Source organism: Podarcis liolepis (assembly GCF_965112155.1).
Source record: "Podarcis liolepis genome assembly, chromosome: 15".
NCBI lineage: Eukaryota > Metazoa > Chordata > Lepidosauria > Squamata > Lacertidae > Podarcis > Podarcis liolepis.
This window is the reverse complement of record NC_139566.1, coordinates 15,698,707-15,724,471: the sequence shown is the minus strand read 5'-3', so window position 1 is coordinate 15,724,471 and position 25,765 is coordinate 15,698,707. Positions and strand designations below refer to the sequence as shown.

Here is a 25,765-nt window from a genome sequence, read left to right as displayed (position 1 = left end):
CCTTCCAGCCTTGGGTCTCTGAGGTCAAGGGCTGAAACTGGGGGCATCAGTTTCAGCTGAGATGCTTTGCAAAGCTTTGCATCTGAAATTCAGGAAGAAGAACACTGCTCTCTTGGCCAGGCTTCCAGTATTTATAACATGCCTGGCCAATGCTAAGGCTTCGTGCTGCCAGCCAATCACAGGATCTGGTGTTGCCCATATTCCCTTGCACGCTTGAGCAGAGCTCCAGAAGGTGAACACATCGTGTGACAGGTAGCACACTAGGTTAGCCATAAGATTCCTCATTCTAGATGCCAGAGGGTTCAATGTACACAGGCCACACTCACCTCTCCATCCTCCAGCAAGAGGCACTGTCAGAGTTCAAGATCTGGTTCTCAAAGGTTCTGTGGAACCAACTCAATAATGCCCAGGCTTCCCAAATGGCAATACCACAAAGACTGCCTCTCCCCATATGAACCAGCCTGGACCCTACCACCATCACCTGAGGTCCTTCTTCCTGTTCCTCCTCCTCCATGAGAGGTTCGGAGGGCGGCAACAGGACAACAGGCCTTTTCTGTGGTGGCTCCCCATTTGTGCCATGCTCTCTCCAGGGAAGCCTTCATTGGCACCAGGCGAAAACGTTCCTCTTCAACCAGGCCTTTGGCTGGGTCCTTTTAGATGTGTTTGTGGGACGGAGGGTTCTTGTTTTGTTCATATTCTTGTTTTTATTATGTATTTTGTATTTTTATTTTGTATTTTTATTCTAGGAACCTCCCTGAGATCTTTGGATGAAGGGCAGTTATACACATTTAATAAATGCATCATAAATACGGCATGCAAGTTTATTCACATATCCAGAGATAAGCAGGTGCAAACATAACACACCATGAGGAAATGAGCTTGTCTGTTGAAATGTTTTTCACCTGTGCTGGCAAGCTGTTCATTAATCTTACAGGGACGTCATACCACACACCTCCCTTTCTTAAAAACAGGAATAGGTATAAGAATAAAATTAACATACATATCAAAGGGAAAATCAGAGCTCCAAAATCAATGCCTACAATGGGGCCAGAGGTCACCAGTACGTAGCCCACCATAGAAAGTGGTCTTTATTACCACCCTTCCTCAAGGAATGTACTATATCTTACTAGTAAGAAGTCTTGAGATGTTACATTCATCAGAAGTCTTTCTTTCACAGACATAAACACAGCTCTCATGAGGTGCAACTTTGACTTCATTGGTGCCTTCCGTGTCACTTGCAGACACTACAGTGATACCTCGGGTTACAAACACCTCTGGTTACAAACACTTCAGGTTACAGGCTCCGCTAACCCAGAAGTCGTACCTCAGGTTAAGAACTTTACCTCAGGATGAGAACAGAAATTGCGCGGCAGCGATGCGGCGGCAGCGGGAGGCCCCATTAGCTAAAGTGGTACCTCAGGTTAAGAACGGACCTTCAGAGTGAATTAAGTTCGTAACCAGAGGTACCACTATAGTAACATGCTCTCTAGGTGGATAAAATTGCCCTGCCCTCAACACGCACTGCCAAACTCTTCATGGGCCCAACTGTAAAACCTTAAATGGCACTTGTTGCACCAGCACTTGTAACTACCTGGAGTCCTCGTTTGATATGAACGAGGCTGCCCACATTTCACGGTGACAGCAGCACAGAGCCAGCTTTCATTAGAAGCATAGAGTTGGAAGGGACCATGAGGATCACCTAAACCAGTGATGGCCAAACTTGGCCCTCCAGCTGTTTTGGGACTACAACTTCCATCATCCCTAGCTAACAGGACCAGTGGTCAGGGATGATGGGAATTGTAGTCCCAAAACAGCTGGAGGGCCAAGTATGGCCATCACTGACCTAAACCAACACTGTGCGGTGCAGGAATCTTTTTGCCCAATGTGGGGCTTGAACCCACAACCCTGAGATTTGAGAGCCAGTGTGGTGTAGTGGTTAAGAGCGGTAGTCTCGTAATCTGGGGAACCGGGTTCGCTTCCCCGCTCCTCCACATGCAGCTGCTGGGTGACCTTGGGCCAGTCACACTTCTTTGAAGTCTCTCAGCCTCACTCACCTCACAGAGTGTTTGTTGTGTGGGAGGAAGGGAAAGGAGATTGTTAACCGCTTTGAGACTCCTTAAAGGGAGTGAAAGGCGGGATATCAAATCCAAACTCTTCTTCTTCTTCTTCATGCTCTACCAACTGAGCTATCTTTAGAATCTATCCACAACCCAGTGTTTCCCAAACTTGGGTCTCCAGCTGATTTTTGACTACAATTCCCATTGTCCCCCTGACCACTGGTCTTGCTAGCTAGGGATGATGGGAGTTGTAGTCCAAAAACAAAACAAAACCTGGAAACCCAAGTTTGGGAAACACTGTTCTAGGGCCTTGGAGGACTTTGCTGTAGGATTGTAAAAAGTGCTTCTGCAGGAGAACATGGGGCAGGACCAGTGAGGGGTGAATTCTGGGAAGGTGTGTGGCCCTTGAAGAGTCCTGGGGGCCAAATAAAGATCAGGCATCAGAGCTGCATTCATCCCGTGCACCTGACGTTTCCTACCCCTGACCTAAATCAATAATCTATCAGGAAACCAAGCTAGTGGACCTGACCCATAAGCGAAGTCAGTGACAAATAAAATCTGTTAAATACCTGGAGTCCAACTTTCATAACTTGGCTACAGTCCCTAAGAAAGGAAGTTGGGTTGATCATTTCCCTCCTGGAGACTGTGGGCAAAGTTCAGTTACCCAATCATCGAGCTCAACAAGATGGCGGCCTTTAGCCAGGAATGTTTGCTGGAATGCATGGCACGGGTTCAAGGAGCAGCTCATGTGCACTCATCTGTTCATGCGCAGCGAGCTGTGCTTGTGCTCTGCGGATCAGTGGTTTGGGCATGGAGTGGAAAATCAGGAATCAGCCATTTCTTCCACCAGGTTTGGGTGCAATGTGGCATTCAGTGCATGGAAGGGGCAGGTCGGATGAGCACCCACTGCTTAGTTCCTACAACAGCAATGATGGGGGACCAGTGGTCCTTTGGGTTCTGGTGGACTCCCATTCCTTTCAGCCTCATGGCCAGACGTCTGGGATGGTGGTAGTTGCTGTCCAAAAGCATCTCAGGGGCCAAAGATTCCCCATCCTTGTACAGCAGGGTACTCAATCTGTTTAGAAGGCAAGCCATCACCTCTCAGCTCACAGGCCGGTTGTGATTACCGATGGAGGGTAAGGCAAAGTCATTCTCAGAATGGAATCATAGAATTTCACGAAGGGACCTCCAGCTAGTCTAACCATCTACTCCAGCCTTTCTCAACCTGTGGGTCCCCAGATGTTGTTGGACTACAACTCCCATCACCCCTAGCTAGCAAGGCCAGAGCTCAGGGGTGATGGGAGTTGTAGTCCAACAACATCTGGGACCCACATGTTGAGAACCGCTGCTCTACTCAGTGCAGAATCTGCAATGGAGAATGCAACTGTAGCTAGGGGTATAGGGCAGGGCTTGCTGATGGTCTTGGGAACATTTTTCTGAGCGATACTGCACATTTGGCTCCTCACATCACCCTGCCAGCCCTGCGCTGTTTTGCAAGGCTGGGATCTGATGTGAATGATTTGCCGGGAGAATCCTGTGCTTCCTTTTCTTATGACCCAAGCAGAGGAGGCAACAGCGGTGGCCCATGGGGTGGAGCCAAAGGCAGCGGCAGCCTCTTGGCGACAACACTATGCTCATCATAAGAAGGATGGAGTGGGGAGTTGTGGGGTGGCAGCAGCCCCACATGGGCAAACACACCTGTGGGGCTCCCAATGCCAACCCAGAGTAAGCATGGGGGGAGAAATTAGATCTAGTTGGTGCATCACCCTGCACAACGGCTATGCTGACTGGTGCTGATGGTGCATATTGGGGAGGCCAGATAAGCCCTGCCCCACATGATCAATCACAAAATGCGGCACATGTGCACCATTTGAATGGCAATTGTCTATCAACTTTGGGAGGCGTCCAGCCCCCTCCAATATTTTATTGGAGGGGGCCGAAGGGACCTCAGCCCCTAAGAATTGGCTCCTATGCTTAGAAGCTACTTCTGCCAGTTGGAGATATCTGAGAACCAAAGTAGATGCAACAGTAAATGTATCTTAATATTCACATGCAGGTTTTTTTCAGCAGCTGGAGGGGCTGATAATGATCCGGATCTGGCAGAAGGGGAGGGAGAATTTAATCCTTTCCTAGCCCGCTGCAGTGGCAAGGAAAATCTGGGATCTGAAAGTGCTTAGAGGCCTTTCCCAAGAGTGTGCCGAACCTCAGAGCAGACCTCTCTCGCCTGATTCAAGGCTGCAAGCCTGTTCCCTTTCAGCCTGGGGACCTGGGCCCCTCGTGGCAAAGGCTGTGAGAAGCCACTGGCCCCCATAGGCTCCTAATCGGGGATCCCAGTGTCGGTGGGGGGCGGGAGGGGAGAGAGAGAAAGGTGATTCCATTTCTTTGCACTTCTCAAAGAAACATGCAAACTGACTCACAGCCGGCATCCCTTGAAACGTGCACTTATCTGAATTTGGCAATGACGCTCTCTTGCCAAGTAATGTGTACAAAAAGAATTATGCATATGTAGTGCATACAGTGGTACCTGGGATTAAGAACTTAATTCATTCTGGAGGTCCGTACTTAACCTAAAACTGTTCTTAACCTGAAGCACCACTTTAGCTAATGGAGCCTCCTGCTGCCGCCGCACTGCCACCACACGATTTCTGTTCTCATCCTGAAGCAAAGTTCTTAATCCAAGGTACTATTTCTGAGTTAGCGGAGTCTGTAACCTGAAGCACCTGCAACCCGAGGCACCACTGTATACATTAGTGAAAGTAACATACCAAAAGGCATTGTATTAGGGGAAATTGCTTGACAAAGATTTGTATATGAGGAAAAGATTGCACTGCAATGTTGATGAACTGTTTAGGAGGACTTTAAAAAAACAATTCACAAACTGTTTAGAAATGTTGAGAACCGAGCTTAAGAGTGGGGGGGGGGGAGGAGAAACTGGGAGAAATTGAAATTGGCAGATGGGATTTTCCACCCCACTGATCTCATTTGCCCCTGCATGGCATTCCCACCATGCAAAGATGCCACCGCCTCCGCCCCTTCTCATGAGCAGTGACTGGGCAGCACGGGCTTCAGATAAGAGATGGGGGAGCCTGAGCATCTCACTTTTGGATCTCTTAAAGTTGGTTGGTAAGCAAGCAATGGAGTCCCCACTGAGACACTCGCAGCCTCAGTCACATGGCTGTGTAAGAGAGCCCTGCTGTTCCATAACGCAAGAGCGCAAGAAAACAAAGGGAAGGCAGAGGGGGGAGGAAGGAAGGGTGTTAACCGATCTGTGTGAAGTGCCTTGGAGCCTTTAGAAAAAAACCCCACTGAGCCTTTTTTCCCCTTGCATTGCATTTCCGTCTCTGTAGTCTCCAAACCACCGGCCAAGAGCAACAGGGCCAGAGACTAAGCTGAACTGTGTTCTTATTTGTTCCAGGGCTTCATGAAGGACAAGCAGATCATGGGAGAGAAGAAAATGAATGTGGAGGAAGCAACTTCCAGGTGGGAGGAGAGGCCCAGGTGGAAAGAGGTGGAAGGCAGGATTGGGCTCACTGTTTTGGAGGACGGATTCAAGTGCATACTGGACAAGTCCAGGTTTGCACAGTTGAAGCACAACAAATCCATTGACAGCAACAAGAAGAAAACAGTGAGACTTTTTACAGTGAGGAAAGCAATGGGGAAATGTGCTGGAACATGTGGGATGGACTGAATGATGAACAGGAAGACGTGTGAATGCAAATCAAAACAGGATGAATGTTCAGTGAAGAAAGACAATAGGAAAAAATAAGCACCCTTAGATGTACTGCTGGGTAAATGTTTCGTGGTTATTGTGTTTGTATTTGTTTAAAAACCAATAAAAATTGTGTTGGGTTTTGTTGTTGTTGTTGTTGCTTTTTTAAAAAAAGACTGGACAATGGGGTTCCTTCAGACAATATGTTTATTCAGGATTTATCCCGACTTGCCTGCACAAAGCTTAAGCAGACCTTAGATTATTGCACATTCGTTATTATTTGTCCGCAGGGAGGTTATACAAGGTCCTGCATTCATCCCAATTTGCTCACATGGCAGTTATATGTCTTCCAGTAAATCATCTCTTCGTCCCACACCTTGCATTTCCCTGGCCACTGAATACACTACAGCCACCATCTCATTAAAATGCAAACGATATTCATTTCCTCTGCTAGCTCTCTTCAGCATCTCCTGTTAAGGCTGAGGGTGGGAGGAAGCCCCGTAGCTCTACTGTTCTTCAGCGTAGGTCAGCCTTCACCAGCCTGGGTCACCCCCCCCCAATGTTTTGGACTCTGAATCACCCATTGCCCCTGGTCATTAGCTGTGCTGATGGGAGTTGGAGTCCCAAACATCTGGAGGTGTCCAGTTGGCAAAGGCTGGTGTAGACAGTACTGACCTAGTAGGATCTGGCTTGGTAAGAAGCAGCTTCCTGTATTCCACCTCACATTTTAGAAATGAAGTTTCATCAGCCTGGAGGAAAGCAGGTCAAGAATGCAAGCCAAACAGCATCAGAGTCCAAATACCATCAAATCCACCCATTACAGGAAGTCCAGATTTTTTGTCCCCTTGAGTGATGCCATCCAGTCTGTCTTTCTGAACACAGAGCATGGAGCACGTCAGCCTTTTTCCAAAGGGTAAGCTTAACCTCAAGCAGCAAGAACTGAACACCCCCCAAAGTCAGTCCACAAGCCATTCTCTCCTCTCCTTAAACAGCATCCTTTGTGGTTTCAGGCTTGGTGGCGTCGAGAAGGGCCTCCATTTGCTGTTGCTGCTTTGGGTCCTTCTGGCCCTGAGATCTGAACAAGACAGAAGGTCCATGAAATACAGTTTGCTACTCCCCCCCAATAATGATATAATGTATGCCTGTGCAACTGACAGCACTTTGTAGAACAAATGGGGCAAACCCATAAGTGGGGGGTGCTGTGTGTGTGTGTAAGGTCCACAGCTCAGTGGTAGAGCATCCAGTGGAGTAAGAGCTGAAAATAATGCCAATGTATTTCACAACTGGCAACCCATGCACCCCTTTCGTAAACCAAAATGCTTGCGCCACCAACCTTACTGTATGCTTGTGAAACATGGACCACTTATAAACACCATCTCCAACTTGAAAGATTTCATCAACAGTGTCTCCAAAAAAATTTACATATCACTTGGAAAGACAGTGATATGTCTTTCCTAATGTACTGGATACCAATGTACTGGAAGAAGCAAACATCACCAGTATCAAAGCAATTCTTCAACATCAACTTTGTTGGACTGGTCAAGTTGTTCAGATGCCTGATTATTGTCTTCCAAAGCAACTATTCTGAACTTAAAAATGGAAAGCATAATGCTGGTGGCTCAACAAAAGAGGTTTAAAGACTGTCTCAAGGCAAATCTAAAAAAACGTAGTACGTATAAACACAGACAATTGGGAAACACTGGCCTGTGAGCGCTCCAGCTGGAGAACAGCCTTTACCAAAGGTGCCGTGGACTTGGAAGATGCTTGAACTCAGCACAAAAGGGAGAAATGTGCTAAGAGGAAGGCATGTTTGGCAAACCTTCACCGTGATCAACTCCCACCCAGAAACCTATGTCCCCACTGTGGAACGATGTGTGGGTCCAGAATTGGCCTCCAAAGTCACCTATGGACACACCATTAAGACCATGTTCATGGAAGACAATCTTACTCAGCTACGAGTGATCGCCAAAGAAGAAGATAAGGCAGCTTCCCTTCCTCCTATGAGGAATGTTGGGAAGTGTCCTGACAGCTTCAATGCTCACCTGTTCTCAACTTGTTCGATTGTTTCTGGCAGCGAGGCATTGCGGGTTTCTGGCAGGAAGATGGCAGCGATCCCAGACACCACGGGGGCAGTACCGTAGATCAGGTGCGGCAGGTAAGGGAAGTACTCACCGGATATCTTCACCAGGGGGGCTGATATGCCACCCAAGCGAGACAAGGTGTTGCCTAGACCCATGCCAGTCTGCCTGCAAGTCAAGAAGCAAAAGTATTGTCCACACAGCTTAGTGGACCCATCCGGCATCCGCAAAGGAGGCACAGTAAATGCAGCCCCACTCCCTGTAACAGGAACTGGAAAACCCACACCCTTCAAGGTACACAGCAGAATAAAGGCTCAGTCCTCCCTCCCCCTCGACAGGGGGTAGTTATCAGCCTTTTTTTAACCTTCAGAGCAGGTGTGATGTTGTCATCTACCCGAACGCAGTGATAAAGAGGCCTTCAACTTTGCTTATTACAGTTTAGCCATAGAGGAAGTCAGCAAATGAAGCAAGGAACCAAACAGAGGCTGGCTGCCCTTTTCTTTGATGGGGTTCCTGCTTCATGCTAGCACTTGAAATGGTGGTGCTTCTCTGCAAGATTACTTGCATTTCTACTTAAAAGCTAAAGGCTGCACTTCCGCTGGTTGTCGGTCTTTGGTGAAAGCTCCTTGTATTTCAAAGCATGCAGTCAGAAGAAAGTACTATTGAGGTTAGTGGAGCTTGCACCTGCAAAACTAGGCATAGGATTGCGGCCATCACTGATCCTAACAAATTGGGTAACTGCTGCTGTTGGGTGTGTGCATAATAATAACAGACGGAATTTTTGGACTCTTGTGAAGTGTTTGGCTACAGTGAGCTCTTGCACCTCAAAACCTCCCATTCTAGTTTAGTGCAAGGGGGGGGGGCTTCTGCCCCAGAGGCTAATTGTGACCATCTCCCCAGACCACCCCCTCACTGGCCTGGCTTCACATCCTGAGTGCCTTTGCCTGGCTGGAATGTGTCCTTGGACTCTGCTAATGCCCCTGGCTTGCCTGGCAGAGAAAGTTGTGTGTGTAGAAGTTCACCTACCATGCAAAAGTGGGGTGGGGATCACATTCATTGCTCCGCCCACTTTTACCTCTGGCTCCACCCACCACTGGCATGTGGCCCCCAGAATATTTTCCAGAAGGGAATGTGGCCCCTGGTCTGAAAAAGCGTCCTCACCCCTAGAGGAAAAGGGTAGCACTGAAGAGGAGGAGGTGAGCAAGGGATGTGAAAGGGCCACACCCCCAGGCCACAGGTGTCCCCTGCTTTTTGAGGCCAATCTATTCTTCAGCAGCCCCCTAGAAGACGTGTCTCTCTCACACACCTATTCTCCTCACTTACCGGAGCACCGTTGGATAAAGTTCTCCAGTGTACAAATAGATGCAGTTGAATGCGGCAGCCAAACACCCCTTCCCGAAGACAGCCAAGGCAGCCCGTGTGGTGGGCATATCTGGGGGAAAGGAAGGGAAAGCTTGGTGATACATTAAGGGTTCTCCACTGGCCCATTTCCTGGAATGAAGCCTTGCACTCTTCTCTGTGACAGAAGCTACGCTGGGAGGCAGCAGCTCTTCGTGCAGTCTTCCCTGGACCTATGTGGAGATGTGAGGGATTGAACCTGCGACTGCCTGCACTCTGGCATGGAGCTACAGGCCTCCATCGTGCAGGCTGAATGAGGCCTTCCAGTCCTCTCTATGCCCTGGAACTGGGATCATGGGTGGTCGTCAACTAATTTTTATGCAGAGCAGACTCAGTGAAATTCATGGGCCTACTCTGGATGAAGAATGAGTTGCCTACCACCTAATGTCTCCTGCTTACCTGGTTGTTAGACATGTGTATGTGTGGAAACTCCCAGCTTCTGTGTGGCTGGAATGCCACCTATTGTGAAATGGTAAGGGTCAGATCTGTTGCTCTGCCTCCACTTTGGGGCTGCAGCTCAGTGGTAGAGCATCTGCCTTGCATGTAGAAGGTCCCAGGTTCAATCCCTAATGGCATCCCCAGGTAGGACTGGGAAAGGTTGAAACCTTGAAGAGCCACTGCTGCTCAGTGTAGTCAGTGTTGACATAGATGGAGCAATGATCTGACTTGGTGTAAGGTAGCTTCCTGTTGCTTCTGACCCACTTTTGTCTCTGGCTCTGCAAATGTGGCCCCCGGAATGCTGCCCAGAGAAGAATGCAGCCTTCCGGGTGAATAGGCTCCCCAACCCCTAACATCAGCCCTCAATTGACTCCAGATCCTTGCTGGAGCTACACGCTGGGTTGCCTCGATTCCTTTTCTGTATCCATTCTAAATCTACCCTTCTCCACGGGGAACTGTCTGAGGTCCTGAAGGTTCACACAATGTGCAACTTCAAGCCCAGAAGAGACCCCCGTTGTTCCATCTCCAGGATAACACAGCACTTCTCCATTCCACACCATCCATTGCCAATTGGCTTGATGTGGTGTGCTCAGATAATTCTTAGCACCACCCACACCTCTAGGCAGAAGAAGAACCTCCTCTCTGACCTTGGGGAACAAAGATGTTAGCCAGGATGGTCAGTCCTGCAAGGACGAGTGTGGCAGCTTGGGTGAACCGGCGCCCAATGTAACTGATGGTGAGGACCGAGATAAACTTGGCTGGGAAGTCAACCGCCCCAAAAACCAGCTGGATCAAGTAGATGTTGACGCCAAAGTGCTGGAGGTCCATGACCAGCCCATAATAGGCAAAACTGGTGGAGAACCTGGGGGTGGAAGAATGAGAGAACTGGAAGAGAACTCAAGGGTCATTTAGTCCAACCCCACATCAAATACCTCAAGCACTGCCTCTCTGCATATGAACCTGCCCGGAACCTGAGATCATCTTCCGAGGCCCTTCTTTGTGTGCCTCCTCCATGAGAGGTCTGGGAGCGGCAACACAAGAACAGGCCTTTTTTGCAGTGGCTCCCCCTTTGTGAAATGCTCCCCCAGGGAGGTTCAGCTGGCACCTTCATTATACACCATTAGGTGCCTGGCGAAAACGTTCCTCTTTAACCAGGCCTTTAGCTGATTGACATCCAATGCTCTTTTAAAATGTGTGTGGTGTGTGGGTGTTATTTGGTTGTTTTTGTTATGTATTTTGTGTTTCTATATTGCGATTTTATGTTGTAACCGCCCTGAGACCTGTGGTTATAGGGTGGTATACAAATTTAAGAATTCATAATCACCATTCTCATCCTAATGATCCTTGTTGTCGTTGGCTATGCTAGCTAGAAGCCTGGTGGAAGCTGGAGTCTAACAACACTTGGAGGGTGAAATTTTGGCTATCACTTTGGTAACGTACAGAAGGGCATGGCTAGCTGGAATGATGAGCCAAGAATGCTCCACCCTCCAGCATTTTCTTTCAAGTCCCACTTTGCCTATATCTGCAACTGTTAACTAACAACCACATTTCATGGTACTGACAGTGGGTGGGTGCAGGTTTTGAGAATTCTACCCCTGCCACTGCCATTCAATGTAATTTCATGATTTGAGGGCTGGAGCCTTTCAGTGTGGTTTTACACTACTAGAAACTGCACAGCAAAGGGAGACTCCAGTAATTGTGTAATTGCACAGCGCATGGACATCTCTCCTGTCAGAACTCACCACACAAAGCAGAGGCAGCAAGAGATCCTGCGCATGGTTGGAGTCCGCACCAAGTCCACAATGGTATAGCTGGATTTCAGGGATGCCATTTCTTCCTTCATGTTGGATCTCAAGAGCTGGCAGGGAGGAAAAAAGAATTCTCTGGCTACTGGGCACAAGCAAGAAATATCTGGAAGGGGAACTGAGGTTTTGCTTCTCCCCACTCCCAGTTTTTATAAGTATCAAAGCTGGAAGGTTTGAAGGTATAGCAAGAAGATAGAAACCACTATGGGCTCTTGAATCTCTCTTGCCAGAATGAAATAGTTGGCCATTTCCTCTCTTTGCCTGCACTAAGAGTACTGTTAGCCAAATCTATTTTGCAGATAAGAACACTTGCATTTGATTCCGTTCTCATTTAAAGGCAAATCTACCTGATTCACATTTTCTGAAACAATACGTGAGCAAAAACATTGCCTTCCTTTGAATTTTACACCTCCAAATATTGCAATTGGCTTCTCCAGACAAGTAATTTGTACAAAAAATGCATAAGGTGTCCATAGAAATGCACACATTAGTGAAAATAGTTTGCAAAAAAGCATTATTTAATGGGAAATTTATTTGCAAACAGTGCAAATCAGGTCAGTTCCAATCAAAATGCAAACCCAGCCAAATTTCTTCCCCATCCTTATCTCAGACAGGTCTACCACTCAAGGTTATTGTGGGGATAGAATTTTGGAGAGAATTGTGTACACAGCCTTGGTTTCCTTAGAGGAAAGGTCAGCTACAAATGTAATACATGAACAAGTTAGTTGGTGTGTGTTTGTGTCCGTCCTCCCAATTTCACCTCGACATTTAGCTTGTCACTGGCTTCAGGCTTCCCGTTCATCCTGGCTGCCCTCTTCAGTTCCTTCACAGCCTGCTCTGGCTTCCCGACCAACACCAGCCAGCGGGCTGATTCAGAAAACCACCTGTTGGGTTGGGTGAAAGACAGTGAAGTAAGGAAAATAAAGATGAGGTACACATTCCAGAGTCAACAAAGGCCCCTCCAGACTGAGGGACATTTAGGCGAGGCGTCATGGCTATGGGAAAATGTGCCTTTTAGGTATCAGAGAAATCAGTTAGATTGGAGATATGGACTCTGTCCTAGTTCGAAAATGAGAAGGAGGGTGAAGCTGACAGCTAGCTATAAAAAAAAAGTGTGAAATTCCTGCTTTCACCTGTGACCACAAACTGCCAGAACAGGAAAGTGCTGCCATATAGACGGTTTATTTTTGAGAACTTTTCCTTGCACCTTCTGCTTCATTTTGAGGAAGTGAACATTATATTTCATATGATGGGACTATGCATTAAAAATCTTTTGAATTCTGCGTGTCGGCAGAGGACTCTGTGGCTCTCATAAGGTCAGAGACTTCTCTTTCTCAGGTACCCAAATAAAGAGCTAAGAGGAATCTGTGTGTGGTTGTTTGTTTTTTTAATCAAGATAGGCATATTTGTATATAATTTTGCCTATGTCAGGAGAAATTCATACTAAAATGCTGCGGAATCTTTATTGTAGAGATTGCAGACGGATGTGAACCAAAGACTGGGAGGGGGGGGGAGGACAATGAGAAACTGAGAGGAACCCAACTTGACAGGTTTTCTCCTTCCCTTCTCCACCCTAAAACCACAGCTACGCAAAGACATTACCAGGAGTAGATGAAGAAGAGGAAATAGGGCAAGGAGACAGCCAGCTGCAGCCAGCGCCACTCTGGGATGAGGTAGGCCAACCCTGCCAGGATCATCTGTCCAACCGTGTAGGCCAAGCCGTTGTAGGTTGACAGCAAGGGCCGGGTCCTCGTTGGCGTCCATTCCACACCTGGCGGGGGGAGCAGGGAGAGAAACGGAAGCTGTGGGAGGCAGTCTGCCCCCTCCAGGTGACACCTTACTGAATTGTGGTGTTGCTATTCACTTCATGTACCTCAAGGAAAGATAATCTCAGTCCCCAGGGGCCAAATGTGGCCCTCCAGGCCCCTCTACCTAGCCTTTGGGACTCACCTCAGACTATTACCTCTGCAGCCACACTCATTTATCCTGAGTCAGTCCCCCACCCCACTTTTTGGCATGAGGGTCATGTTTCCATACCCTCCAATATGACGTGGCCAAAATCTAGACACCATCTTCTGGGTCATGTGATGGGGGGGAAATGCTTTTTTCGGGGTGAGATCTTGGCTCACAAGAGAGCAAGCTGCTGCTGCTTCTTCTTCTTCTTCTTCTTCTTCTTCTTCTTCTTCTTCTTCTTAATTTTATTTGAATTTATATACCACCCTATACCTGGAGGTCTCAGGGCAGCTCACATAATAAAATGGCTGCCATGCTCTCACAGGAAAAACCCCCAGGATGTCCCAGTTTTTCCAGGGCAGTTGACAGGTACGCATTTCCTTCTGGGCAACCTTTCCTATTCTGTGAACCATCCTGAGATCTTTTGACAAAGGGCGGTATATAAATTTAATAAATTGAAAATGATAAATAATAACCTCCTGCAGCCACATGCCAGTGGTGAGTGGGGCCAGAAGCAAAAGCAGACACAGCCAGAAAAAGGCAAATCTTACCTTTCTACAGCAGCCTAGTTTCTACACACACGATTTGCTCGCTCACACCCCTCTCTATCCAGGCAAGCAAGAAGCCTTATCAGAGTTCGAGGACATGTTCCAGACAGGCCAAAACATTTACAGGGGGTGGGGGGCAGGCAGGATCAGTGAGGAACATAGCCTGGGGAGAGTCCTGCGGGCCAGGCAGAGAGAACTGAAGGGCCACATTTCTGGCTTAAAGTGAGGAGTGGGTGTAAACGGGAAGGGGAGGGGAATCCAACTCACACAGAGAGAAGATATTGAGGACAGTGCCAGAGTAGGCCATCCCTGTCAGGAAGCGAAGGGTGCAGTAGGCACTGAAGGTGGGGGAGAAGGCGGAGGCCGTCCCTGTGACAGCCAGTTGCAGGCAGGACCAGATGAGAATCAGCCGCCGTCCAAACCTGCGAGGTAGCAGAGGAAGGGAGAAGAGAGGAAGAAAGAGAGAGACTTTTGAGAAGCAACTCCTGGTAGGGACATTGGAAGGTCCCTTAAAGGTAAAGGGGCCCCTGACCGTTTGGCCCAGTCACGGATGACTCTGGGGTTGTGACGCTCATCTCACTTTATTGGCCGAGGGAGCCGGCGTACAGCTTCCGGGTCATGTGGCCAGCATGACTAAACCGCTTCTGGCGAACCAGAGCAGTGCCCGGAAACACCGTTTACCTCTCCGCCAAAGCAGTACCTATTTATCTACTTGCACTGTGTGCTTTTGAACTGCTAGGTTGGCAGGAGCTGGGACTGAGCAACGGGAGCTCACCCCGTCGCGGGGATTCGAACCGCCAACCTTCTGATCGGCAAGTCCTAGGCTCTGTGGTTTAACCCACAGCGCCACCCGTGTCCCTGGAAGGTCCCTTAGACAGCATCAAAGGCTATGTCTGTCTAGCCCTTTTTTGGCTGGAGGGCCACATTTTCCCCAAGGCAACCATCCAGGGGCAACTTGTCATTTGGTGTGTGTGACCAGAAGCAAAACCGGGAGCAATAATGGATGCACAGTTGACCTTGGTACTTGTAGGCTCACATGCACACACATGTTTCTCTAGACTCTGTCTAGGCAAGCAAAGAGTCGTTATCAGAGTTCAGGCACACATGCCAGCCATCTCACTGAGAGCCAGTGTGGTGTAGTGGTTAAGAGCGGTAGACTCGTAATCTGGGGAACCGGGTTCGCGTCTCCGCTCCTCCACATGCAGCTGCTGGGTGACCTTGGGCCAGTCACACTTCTTTGAAGTCTCTCAGCCCCACTCATCTCACAGAGTGTTTGTTGTGGGGGAGGAAGGGAAAGGAGAATGTTAGCCGCTTTGAGACTCCTTCGGGTAGTGATAAAGCGGGATATCAAATCCAAACTCTTCTTCTTCTTCTCCTCATACCACAAACACTCCATTTTATTTATTTATTTATTTTATTTGTCCCGCTTTTTTGTGCTATAGCATAAAAGTTCGCCTCCAGACAGCAACAGTGTGGCGACTATTGGGGAAGGTGGTAGAGGGACAGACGAAGGATGAGGATGAGGAATTTGCAGAAAAAGAGAAATTGATATTAATTAGAGACAAATCTGTGCAGCGTGTAAAAGTGGATGAATTGGAATATATCTGAGAGAGTGGGAAACCAGTTTTTTTTGGGGGGGTTGTATTAAATTAATATTAAATTGGTTTTGATGTGTTATAAATTAATCAGCAAAAAAAAAATTTAAGCTGATGAGTGGACAGTCACCGCTAATGTGTTGCTATTGGGTCAATTACATCTCACAGAGCACACCCTCCAAAGAAAACTCAACAATCTGCTGTATCTGCAGCTGGAGGACATTGTGCCTGGTGTGTCCAAGGTGCTACCTTTGCCTTGATTTCGCCTGTGGGCCTCAAGCTCCCCCAGAACTGGGCACATGTAGAGCAAATGCTCCACCTCTGACCTCCCTCACAGCAGGACAGGCTGCTTCTCTGTCTGGCCTGGTGTTGTCTGCTCTGGTTGGCAGTAGCTATCCTGGTTCTCTGGGAACTCAGGCAGGAAAGGGTCTTTCCCACTGCCTACTATTTGAGGACAGTTGCTGCCTGTCAGTGTATACAGTACTGAGCAAGATGGATCAATGGCTTCCTATATTTTCCTTGAACTGTGGGTGCCCAGCATTGAACCTGGAAGCTTCAGCAATGGAATGCATGTGTCCTTCCACAGAGCCCTTAAATTGTGTGTGTGTAAAATGGGATTTGTATGCATTAAATAAAATATACATTATCAATAAAATTCGGAGTTTAAAACAAGATAACTTTAAAAAAAAAGTTTAAAAGCACAATAATTAATTTGATACATGTTAAAATACATGTCAACTTTGTGCTATCTGGATAGGCTTGTCTAAGCAGAAACAATTTCTAGGAGGCATCAAAAGCATTATGGAATCCTGCAATTTAAGCATCCTTCACAGGTGAGTTTCGAAAACCATCACCAACAGTGGCTGAAATTCTAAAAGTTGGCTTTGAAAATGCTGCCACATTTCAGATGTGTGCAAAATTTAATTATGTGGTGATAATGATGATGATTTTACAAAATGTTGAGACCACTAAACATCAAAGGCTGTACCTACTCAGGGTAGGCCCATTGAAAGCAACAGCCTTACATTAGTCATGCCCTTTAATTTCTGTGAGTCTACTCTGAGCAGCACTAACATTGGATACAACCTTAGGATACCCTAGAAGTGCAAAAAAGAGAGAGAAATGCATAATATAAAGCCAATAAAACACCATAAAAACAAAATAAAACAAATAACAGGCATATCTTCAATGCAATACTAGTGTAGCTCTGTGAAGGCATTTATTTATAGCCATTTAAACAATTTATATACTCTCTCTGCGTACTACTGCAGTCGCCTCTAAAGTATGTTGTTAACAAGCAAGCTAAGGCTGCTCTGTCAATTGCAGAACAGCACTTTGTACATGCTCCATAGACATTTCTCAGCATCTCAGAATCTCTAGAGAATTCCAGTAGGCCCAGAATATGGCCTAAGGGCACATCAGGTCATCACTTTGCTGAAGCTGAGCTGGTCTGGATCTGGCGTGTTTGCTTGGACGAACACCTGGGAAACTTAAACACATCACCTTGGCTTCCATGTTGGAAGGAAGGTGGGAGAACCATTGAAGTAACATAAATGAATGAAAACAAACAATTTGCTGGCTCTCCTCACCTGTCTGAGAGGCCTCCATAGACAATTCCTCCCACCAGCACGCCAGCCATGTAGATGGACTGAGCCATCTGCTTCAAAGCTCGCGCAGAGCACACCAGGTCCCACTGCAACAGGGCGGGAGGGGGCGGCAGAGAAGAGAAAACAAAACGATTCATAAAGCCCTGGGTGGTGCTGAATCTCTTCCCTCCTTAGTTAGACCACAAAGGCTACTTTCACCGACTCTTCTCCCTGGTCTCGAATTCTGCCAGTCATTTCTGCCAATTCCATGTAATCAATCACCTTCATCTTCCAGAAGACTGGAAGAAATTTAAAGACTATTTACAGAAATATTGTAAAATTAATGAATGCTAGAAGGATGTTGGATAGAAACTAAGTGGTTTCCAGCTGTAATGCTTTAAGAGATAGGAAAAAAGGTTTACAAAAGGGTAAAAGCTTAATGGTAAGGATTTGCTGAACTAACAAACTGAAGTGGAATACAAAAAAGGGAGGTACGAGGAGGTCCGGGGAAATAAGTGTAAGGAAGATATGTTATGGAAAATCAATGTGTGTTTTTTTAACTGTTTTTATTTTGTATGTTTCTTTTTATTTTTCATTTTTACTGTTATACTTTAAAAACTTTAATAAATATCTTAAAAAAAAAAATAGACCACAAAGGCTAGTGACTTCAAGCCCTGCTTCTGGGTTTCCTCCAGGAGTCCGATTGGCCACCGTGAGAAGAAAGATGCCGGACTAGATGATCTAGTGCGCTCCTTTGACGCTCTGATGTTGTGGCGTCTAGCCACAACATTGAACTAGGGAAGATGGAGCAAGCTCGTTTTCTCCTGCTCTGGAGGGTAAGGATCTGAACCAATGGATTCAAGTTACAAGAAAGGAGGTTCCGACTCAACATCAGGAGGAGCTTTCTGACAATAAGAGCAGTTTGACAGCAGAACAGACACCCTCAGGAGGTGGTGGGCTCTCCTTCCTTGCAAGGTTTTTAAGCAGAGGTTGGGTGGCCATCTCTCAGAGATTCTTTAGCTGCAATTCCTGCATTGCAGGGGGTTGGACAAGTTGGCCCTTAGAGGTCCCTTCCAACTCTATGGTTCTATGATTATAGGGCAGCTAAATGGAGTCCCCATGAACAAGAGGTGTCTACCATTAATTACCAAATGTGCAGGGAGGGATCAGGTATTTACCCCAGCAAATTATTTGTCAAAATTACAAACACCTAAATGCAGACGGTCATTTCCCCTCGCTAGATTCAACGTGCTGCCATCTGCCTTATTGCAGGGCAGATTTGAGGGTAAATCATACGTGGAACGAGTCTGCCCCTGTGGCTTGATATAGGTAGAAACTGTCTCTCATGCCTTGTTACGCTGCCATTTCTATGGGGATATACACTCAGTATTTATTACCCCTGCTATACAAAAATACCCAAATGAATCTGAACTTCAATGTCTAAAATCCCTGGTAGAGGACAAGGAACCTGAGATTACATTAAGGGTAGCCAAATTCTGTGTGATTGCCATAAAACTTAGGGAACAAGCTGTACTATCATAATGATTAAGGTTTTAAATGATAATTTTAGGTTATATGTTAATGACCAAGTTTTAATTTATATATTTTTTAACTGTTGCTATATCTGTATTGTCCCTGTTATACCTAATTGCAAATTCAAATGTATCCCTATCGTTTTTTATGACTTCCTTGATATTGTATGTGAACTGGAACTGGTCTGTGACCGAAATAATAAATTCATTCATTGTATGTTTATCTTTTTGCTTTTTTCTTTTTATCTTTGTTTGTTATATCTTGGTGATGGTATTTTATATGTTTGGTGATTTTATTGTTTAAAACCTTCAATAAATATCTTATATATAAAAAAAGGGAAGGACTTTTGTCCTCATGCTGTGCTGGAAGCCTCCCAAAGTGGCTGAGGAAACCCAGCCAGATGGTGGGGTATAAATTTATTATTATTATTATTATTACCTTCTGAAGCCTGCTCCAATCCAGTAGGGATCTCCTTAGACTTGTGACTATACAACATGAGGTGCTTCTAGCTTGCCTACCACAGGCATGGTGGGTAGACATATGCCTGCCAATTGAGATCTCAAGAAAGCTAAATTCTGCACCTACCTGGGACCCTACTCTGTGCTGGTGTGTGATGCAAACTTCAGCAGTCCACGATACACGCAAGCCCTGACCTCAAAATGCCTCTTGGTGTGCTTAGTAAAGGAACAGGCAACCTGCCTAAATTCCTGCAGCCCTTGATCTAAGAACGTAAGAGCACAATAGGAGCTTGAGCTGCTGGATCAGGCCAAAGGGGTCCCATCTAATCCAGTTCTCACAGTGGCTAACTAGCTGCCCCTGGGAAGCCCTGAGAGCAACAGCAACACCCTCTGCTCTTGCAATTTCCGGCAACTGGTAGAATCATAGAATTGTAGAGTTGGAAGGAACCACAAGTGTCATCTTGTCCAAAGCCCTGCAATGCAGGAGTCTTTTGCCCAACGTGGGGCTCAAACCCATGACCCTGAGATTATGAGCCCAACGCTCTACCAGCTGAGCTATCCAGGAGAAGCATACCACCTCTGAGTATGGAGGCAGAGCATAGCCATCATAGTTGCTAGCCCCTGACAGCTGTTACCTCCATGAATTTTTCTAAACCTCTTTTCAATCCATCCAAGTTGGTGGCCACCACCAATTCTTGTGGGGGGCGCGGCGGATTCCATAGTTCCAACTATGCACTGTGCGAAGAAGGACTTTCTTTTGTCAGTCCGGAATCTTAAGTGCCAAAAGCCCTCTCTGTGGCTGATTGGAAAGATGGCAAGCACAATCTGTCCCTCTCAGGGCATCCTGCTGGATGGGAGGAAGATACAAAGAGAAGAGGACTTCAGAAAGGGGAAGACAGAAGAGGGGGCCACAGAAAGAGCAGGATGGTAGGAAAAGAGAAGAGGGGATAGAATCCTAGAACTGTAGAGTTGGAAGGGACCACAAGCAAGGCTGGGCGATATCTGGTTTTCAACATTGTGTCATATCACCAGCTAAACATCGTGATATACCGATAGATCACGATGTCTGAAGTAAGCATGGAGCTATGGAGAGGCATTGGCTGGATTCATGTTTTTTCCTGAATCGTGCTTTTGCCAGCGCCTGCCCTTGTGACTCTCTGCCTCCTGGCAGGAGGCAGGGGAGAGCTGAGCCGGCAGAGATAACAGGGGCTGCAGGAATCGAGAAAAGCATTGGCTGACTTCACAGTTTCCCCCACATTGTGATTTTTGCAGGGCACACACACACATATCATGATATGTGATAAACTGCCGGGTCAAAAATTATGAAGCTGATATCACTTCACATTGGTTTTGGATGATATAGCGATATATCTCCCAGCCCTAACCACAAGAATTATCTAGTCCAATCTCCTGCAATGCAGGAATCTTTTGCCCAAGGTGGGAATCGAACCCACAACCTTGAGATTAAGAATCTCATGCTCTACCAAATGAGCTGCAGCCTGGTAGCACCTCCCACTTCTGAATCTGGCCCCACCTCTTTCGGTGGCCTTGCCCATTACCACCATGCGGCCCCAAAGGGATCGCCTCAAAGGAAGCGTGGCCCTTGGATGGAGAAAAGGCTGCTCATCCCTGACTTAGAACAACACCCACCAACTCAGCAGCCTGGCCCTGAGCAACGCTGGTCCTCACCTCAGTGACGATGGTGCTTGGGAAGACCGTCTTGTCGTACACCCACCCATCCTTGCATGTCTCCGTGTCCATCTCGGTCCAGTTCGCTATGGTGGCATTCAAGAGCTGCCCCTGGTGGTGGATGAAGCGGCGACATTGCTCGGGCTGCCCTTTCTCATCCATGGGGATGGAGACCTTGAGGAGATCCTCTGCTTCCAGGCTTTGGTTCCCGGAAGTGCCATTGGGGTGGTGGACCAAGCAGTGGTGGCCTGGGGTACCGGCAGTGAAGTTCTGCAGGATCATGTGACTGGCCATCATGAAAATGGGGAGGGACAACAAGACCACATGGATGATCTGGAAGCGTCCCATGCTGCCAACGTGTTCCAGGAGCTCGGCAAAACCCATTGCGCCTGGCTGGAGAGCACAGTGCTGTGGTTTAAGATGCAGTTATCAGTTTATGACAAGTCTACCAATCACCGGCAACCAAAACCGGATGCCTGGCAATCAACACAGCAATGGGACTAGACACCCGTTGGCCACTAAGATGGCTCTTGGAGGTTGCCATAAAACCTTGCCAAGACCAGAGGTTCCTGGCCTCCTTCGGAGGTGCGTTGGAATTTATCTCCTTGGATCACGAGATAAACATCTTTCCGACTCAGGGCAGTGTGGTACATCCCATGGGAGAAGCCTTCTTGATGGTGGCAACCTTTGCTGAGAGCCTCTCAAAGGGGCTGGGCTTTATTTCTGCCCCGTGAGTCTCAACCTCCAACAAACCGGCTGGGGAGGAAGCATCACTTGGGGGCGATATTTAAAGTCCATCATCAATGCCCTGGTTAAAGGATGACAGTGGTTTGGTGGTGGTGGAGGGGGTCAGAGAGTGCCAAAAGGGGGAGAGTTGAGAGGAAACATCTGGGTTGTATTCTAGCACAAAGTGCGCCCAGGGCTCTTTCTGACCCTGATTTCACGAGGGTGAGTGTATGATTCACACGTCAGTGTTAGGGATTAACTTTAACTGGGACGGATCCAGGCTGTCCTGAGAGCCACCCCTCAACTTGCCATTCCGGGGTGTGGGCTGAAGTGACCCACAGACTTTGCAGCCCTGTAGTGATTAGGTGGCTGCTCTGGAAGTCATACCGTATCTTCAATACCCTCCCCACCAAGGCTCCCTCATTACAAGACTCATTACACAACTCTCTCGTTTTGACAGACATTCCAGGCTTTTAATGAGTCATAGAATCACAGAATTGTAGAGTTGGAAATGTTCCCGAGGGTCATCTAGTCCAACCCCTTGCAGTGCAGGGATCTCAGCTAAAGCATCCATGACAGATGGCCGTCCAGCCTCTTCTTTAAAACATCCAAGGAAGGAGAGTCCAGCACCTTCCAAGGGAGTCCATTCCACTGCCACTTACCATCAGAAAGTTCTTCCTAACATTTGGTCGGACTCTCCTTTCTTGTAACTTGAATCCTTTTTTTTTATTTAAAAAAATGCTTTTTATTAAGTTTTCTATAACTTGAATCCAATGGTTTGAGTCCTACCCTCCGGAGCAGCAAAAAACAAGCTTTCTTCATCTTCCATGTGTTACAAGCATAGGTATTGTGCCACTAGGCTGCATCTTTTCAACTCCTACTCAGAGTAGACCCACTGGCATCAACAGACATGGAGGATTTAAGTCCATTAATTTTCAGTTCAGTTCAGATTTAAATATAAATCTGCCTAAGAAACCAGCTAAACTGCATATAAATAGGTCCAGGGACTTTTGTTCTAGGCACCTTTCAAGTTGATTCAGGTGTGTGCGAAACTAAAAGGGAATACACTTGCCAGGTATGTTTTCTTCCAGGTACAAGCTTCACCTGTCAGTTGCAGCAGAGCTCCCTCTCCTGATCCTGGTGGTTTCCTTAGGCTAAAGACATAAATTTCTATTTTGAAAAGCTGTTCCCTCTCCCCCACCCCACCCCGCCACCCTCTTTTTTTTCTTACAAGCTAAGCTAAGAGACTTATTTTCACTTTTAGCAGATGCTTGTCTGCATCATTTTTTTATTACTGGCTCACTGAGATGCCACAAAGGGGCTTCAGGAGCTCCCTCTTTCAACTTGTGCCGCTTCGTACATATCTATTTTCTCTTCATACACACTACAAATCCCTCTGATTTCCCCCTGGCATGGGGATTAAGTGAAGCACTTCACCTGTTGGGTTTCTGCCTGTCAAGCATCTGTGGAGGGCACAGGAGCCCTGCCAGGGAGATGAAGGGCCCCTGCAGCTTCATGACTCCACTTTTCCCCATCTACTCTCCCCCTTATCTTGCTTCCTCAGCTTTCCTGAGGGGCTATTGTTTTATTGTCCCTCTCTCCTTTTCCAGAGAGGCAAATTGCTAGACCTCAATCAGAAAAAACTGACTGAGTTGGGGCTGGAGGGAAAAGATTGTGGGGAAATGCAGGTGGGGCAAGCTGACCTCCGCCTTGTGATTCTTGACAAATGACCACTGGCTCCCTTCTCATATGCTCCCCTCTCCCTCTTCTCTTTCCTTGCACTTCATAGAAAATATGAGAGGAAACAATATGTCAGGCCCTCCCCTCCCCTGACAGACATAAAATGGCCGCCTTATCCATTGCTATGGAGATGGGAGATGTAATTACCTGCAGGGAAAGGAGGCTGCAGTTGGGAAGGGGACTTGAGAACTGGTTCCAAATTTTGGAAAAGAGAAGCAAGCGTTTGTGTGGGTTTATTATTATTATTATTATTACTATTGCAATCCAACCCAGCAGTCCTGTTATCCTTCCTTCCTTCCATCCTTCCTTTAGCCACACAGGTGGCGTTGGACACAGGCCTTCAGAGCCGGCCTTTACAGTGCTTTATGTCAGAAAGGAGAAACCAGCTGGACAGTGTGTGCTTTTTAAAAAACAACAGCGCTTCCTTTAAGGAAAAAGGTTCCTGCTTTCTGCCAGTATTAACAGAAGCAAAGATCTTGGCCAGGCAGTATTTCTTACCCACCAACATTTCTCAGATTAAAACAGGGGTGTGCTTGTAAAAAAGAAAACAAAAACTCTTATCTTAACTCAGGATTTATTTCTATGGTGCTGCAAGGCCACAGAAGGGGCCTGATTATTGCCACCTACTGGCCAGAATGCTATTTCTCCTGAGTTATAATTGTTTCTAAAGCCTGGTCTCTCGCAAAAACTTCCAAAAGATCTCTAGCACTGGATAAAGGTTTTGGTCTGGGAAGCACATTGCAAAGTACGGGATGAACGAATGGTTAACAGGAAGACATGTAAACACCCTGCAAGCAAGTTAGGGTGAACACAGGACAAATGCTTATTGTTGTATTACTGCCCTGCAAACAAGTCAGAACAAATGCTCACTAAAGACCAGTCTAAGGGCCCCTTCAGACATCCTTTTTATTCTGCATTCATGATCATTTGTGCTCATGATGGTATATCAGGGCAGTTAGACATGTCCAATAGTTTTGAGGTGGACAAACAGCTTCATCTCCAATCAGTGCATGTCCTGTACCTTCCTGATGAAATCCTGTAACTTTGTATAACATAAATGCCTAGGCCGCTGGTAGGATGTTCCCCACTTTTGCTGAGCTATCGTGCAGTAACACATTTTCTTGGAATGAAGGTGAGTAGAGACTGTGGTGTCTTTAGGCTATATGGTTTCATTTGCACATAACCTGAGCATTAGATGGAGGGGCTCACAGTATCCCCGCAAATATTCCTTCTCCCTTAGTCTCAGCTTTGGATTCCATCACACATCTCTCTTTCTACTAGGCAGTAGCTCAACAATTTTGGGGTGTCCTGGTTTTTACTTATTGAAATATGGCAACCCTAGCTCAACAGATGACATTAAACTTCTGGCAGTCAAACAATGTATTTTGTGGCGTTATGTCCACCTGCTCTTCTGATGGCAGGGTGTGATCCTGCTTCGGGCTGAGTTTGGATGTTCACCCAAACTCAACAGGATCCCTCTTTCTTTGTGTCAGCTTGTGTGAAGGGGGATCGATCCTGCTTAGCACCAGGTCCTCGCTTTGTGCGGTGCTGTTGGTCAGGCTCTTTGGGAGCTACACAAAGCAGCATTGGGCTAGCCCCACCCTTTCGGTCAAGCTCTGCCGTTACTTATGGCTTGCCCCAAATTTCCTCATGGGCCAAATGGGGAAGCCTGGTGGGCCAAGGCTGGCCCAGGGGTTGGAGGTTCCCCACTCCTGATCTAGGGATACAAAAATTCACCTCATGAGCTGAAGGCCCCTTGCCTTGCCTCAGGCAACAATACAACTTCAGTAAAGGTTAAAGGCAGGTCTGAACACAAAGTGTGAATGAGTTTTAACATAATATTTCAACAAACACCACTAACACAAAGAATAATGTCCTGATGGGAAATGTAATTGTGCTGAAATAAAATGCAGAAGCAGGAACAGTTGCAGAAGTACTTGTGTCAGTTGGCAGATTTGTTATTGTTGAATGTGAGACTAGGAAATTGGAAAGAAAGCAGTTAGCCAATATGATATTCATTAGTATGAAATCTTTTTAAAGATGGGGACTTCTGTGACATTTGTCTTCCCTGCAAATGATAAAAATTGGGTGGAAAACAGACAAATCACATGGGTATTGCCATAGCTAAGTGTAAATTGCCACAGGCATTGAAACTTCCCACATGATCTTGATGTTGATCTGCAACTTGTTGAATGCATAGTAAAATGTCACATGCACAGGGTCTTGCTTTGGAGGCATTTATTTGTGGGTGTCTGTCAATGAATTTTCACATGTTATATTGGTCACGTTACATTGGTCACAAGTTATTTGCCAGAAAAGCTCCCCCCCCCCACACACATTTCCCAATTTCCAATATTACCATAAGTTTGACACTTGCCCATGAAACATTAGCTCATTATGTATATTTCCACAGGTGGAAAAAAGTTGATTTATACCAGAGCTTTCTAAACTG

At 46.8% G+C, this 25,765-nt stretch overlaps 1 protein-coding gene across 1 annotated transcript; it reads right to left on the bottom strand.

The window, feature by feature from the left end:
* Positions 1 to 5,955: 5,955 nt before the first annotated feature.
* On the bottom strand, positions 5,956 to 21,292 carry LOC310694644 (solute carrier family 22 member 6-A-like). Its single transcript, XM_083477948.1, has 10 exons — positions 20,848 to 21,292; positions 17,171 to 17,274; positions 14,254 to 14,408; positions 13,088 to 13,256; positions 12,246 to 12,369; positions 11,423 to 11,538; positions 10,328 to 10,542; positions 9,168 to 9,276; positions 7,809 to 8,012; positions 5,956 to 6,841 (listed from the first exon to the last, which is right to left on the bottom strand). The coding sequence occupies exons 1-10, from the start codon at positions 21,229 to 21,231 to the stop codon at positions 6,751 to 6,753; spliced, it is 1,671 nt and encodes a 556-aa protein (XP_083334074.1). The 5' UTR covers positions 21,232 to 21,292; the 3' UTR covers positions 5,956 to 6,750.
* Positions 21,293 to 25,765: the final 4,473 nt, after the last annotated feature.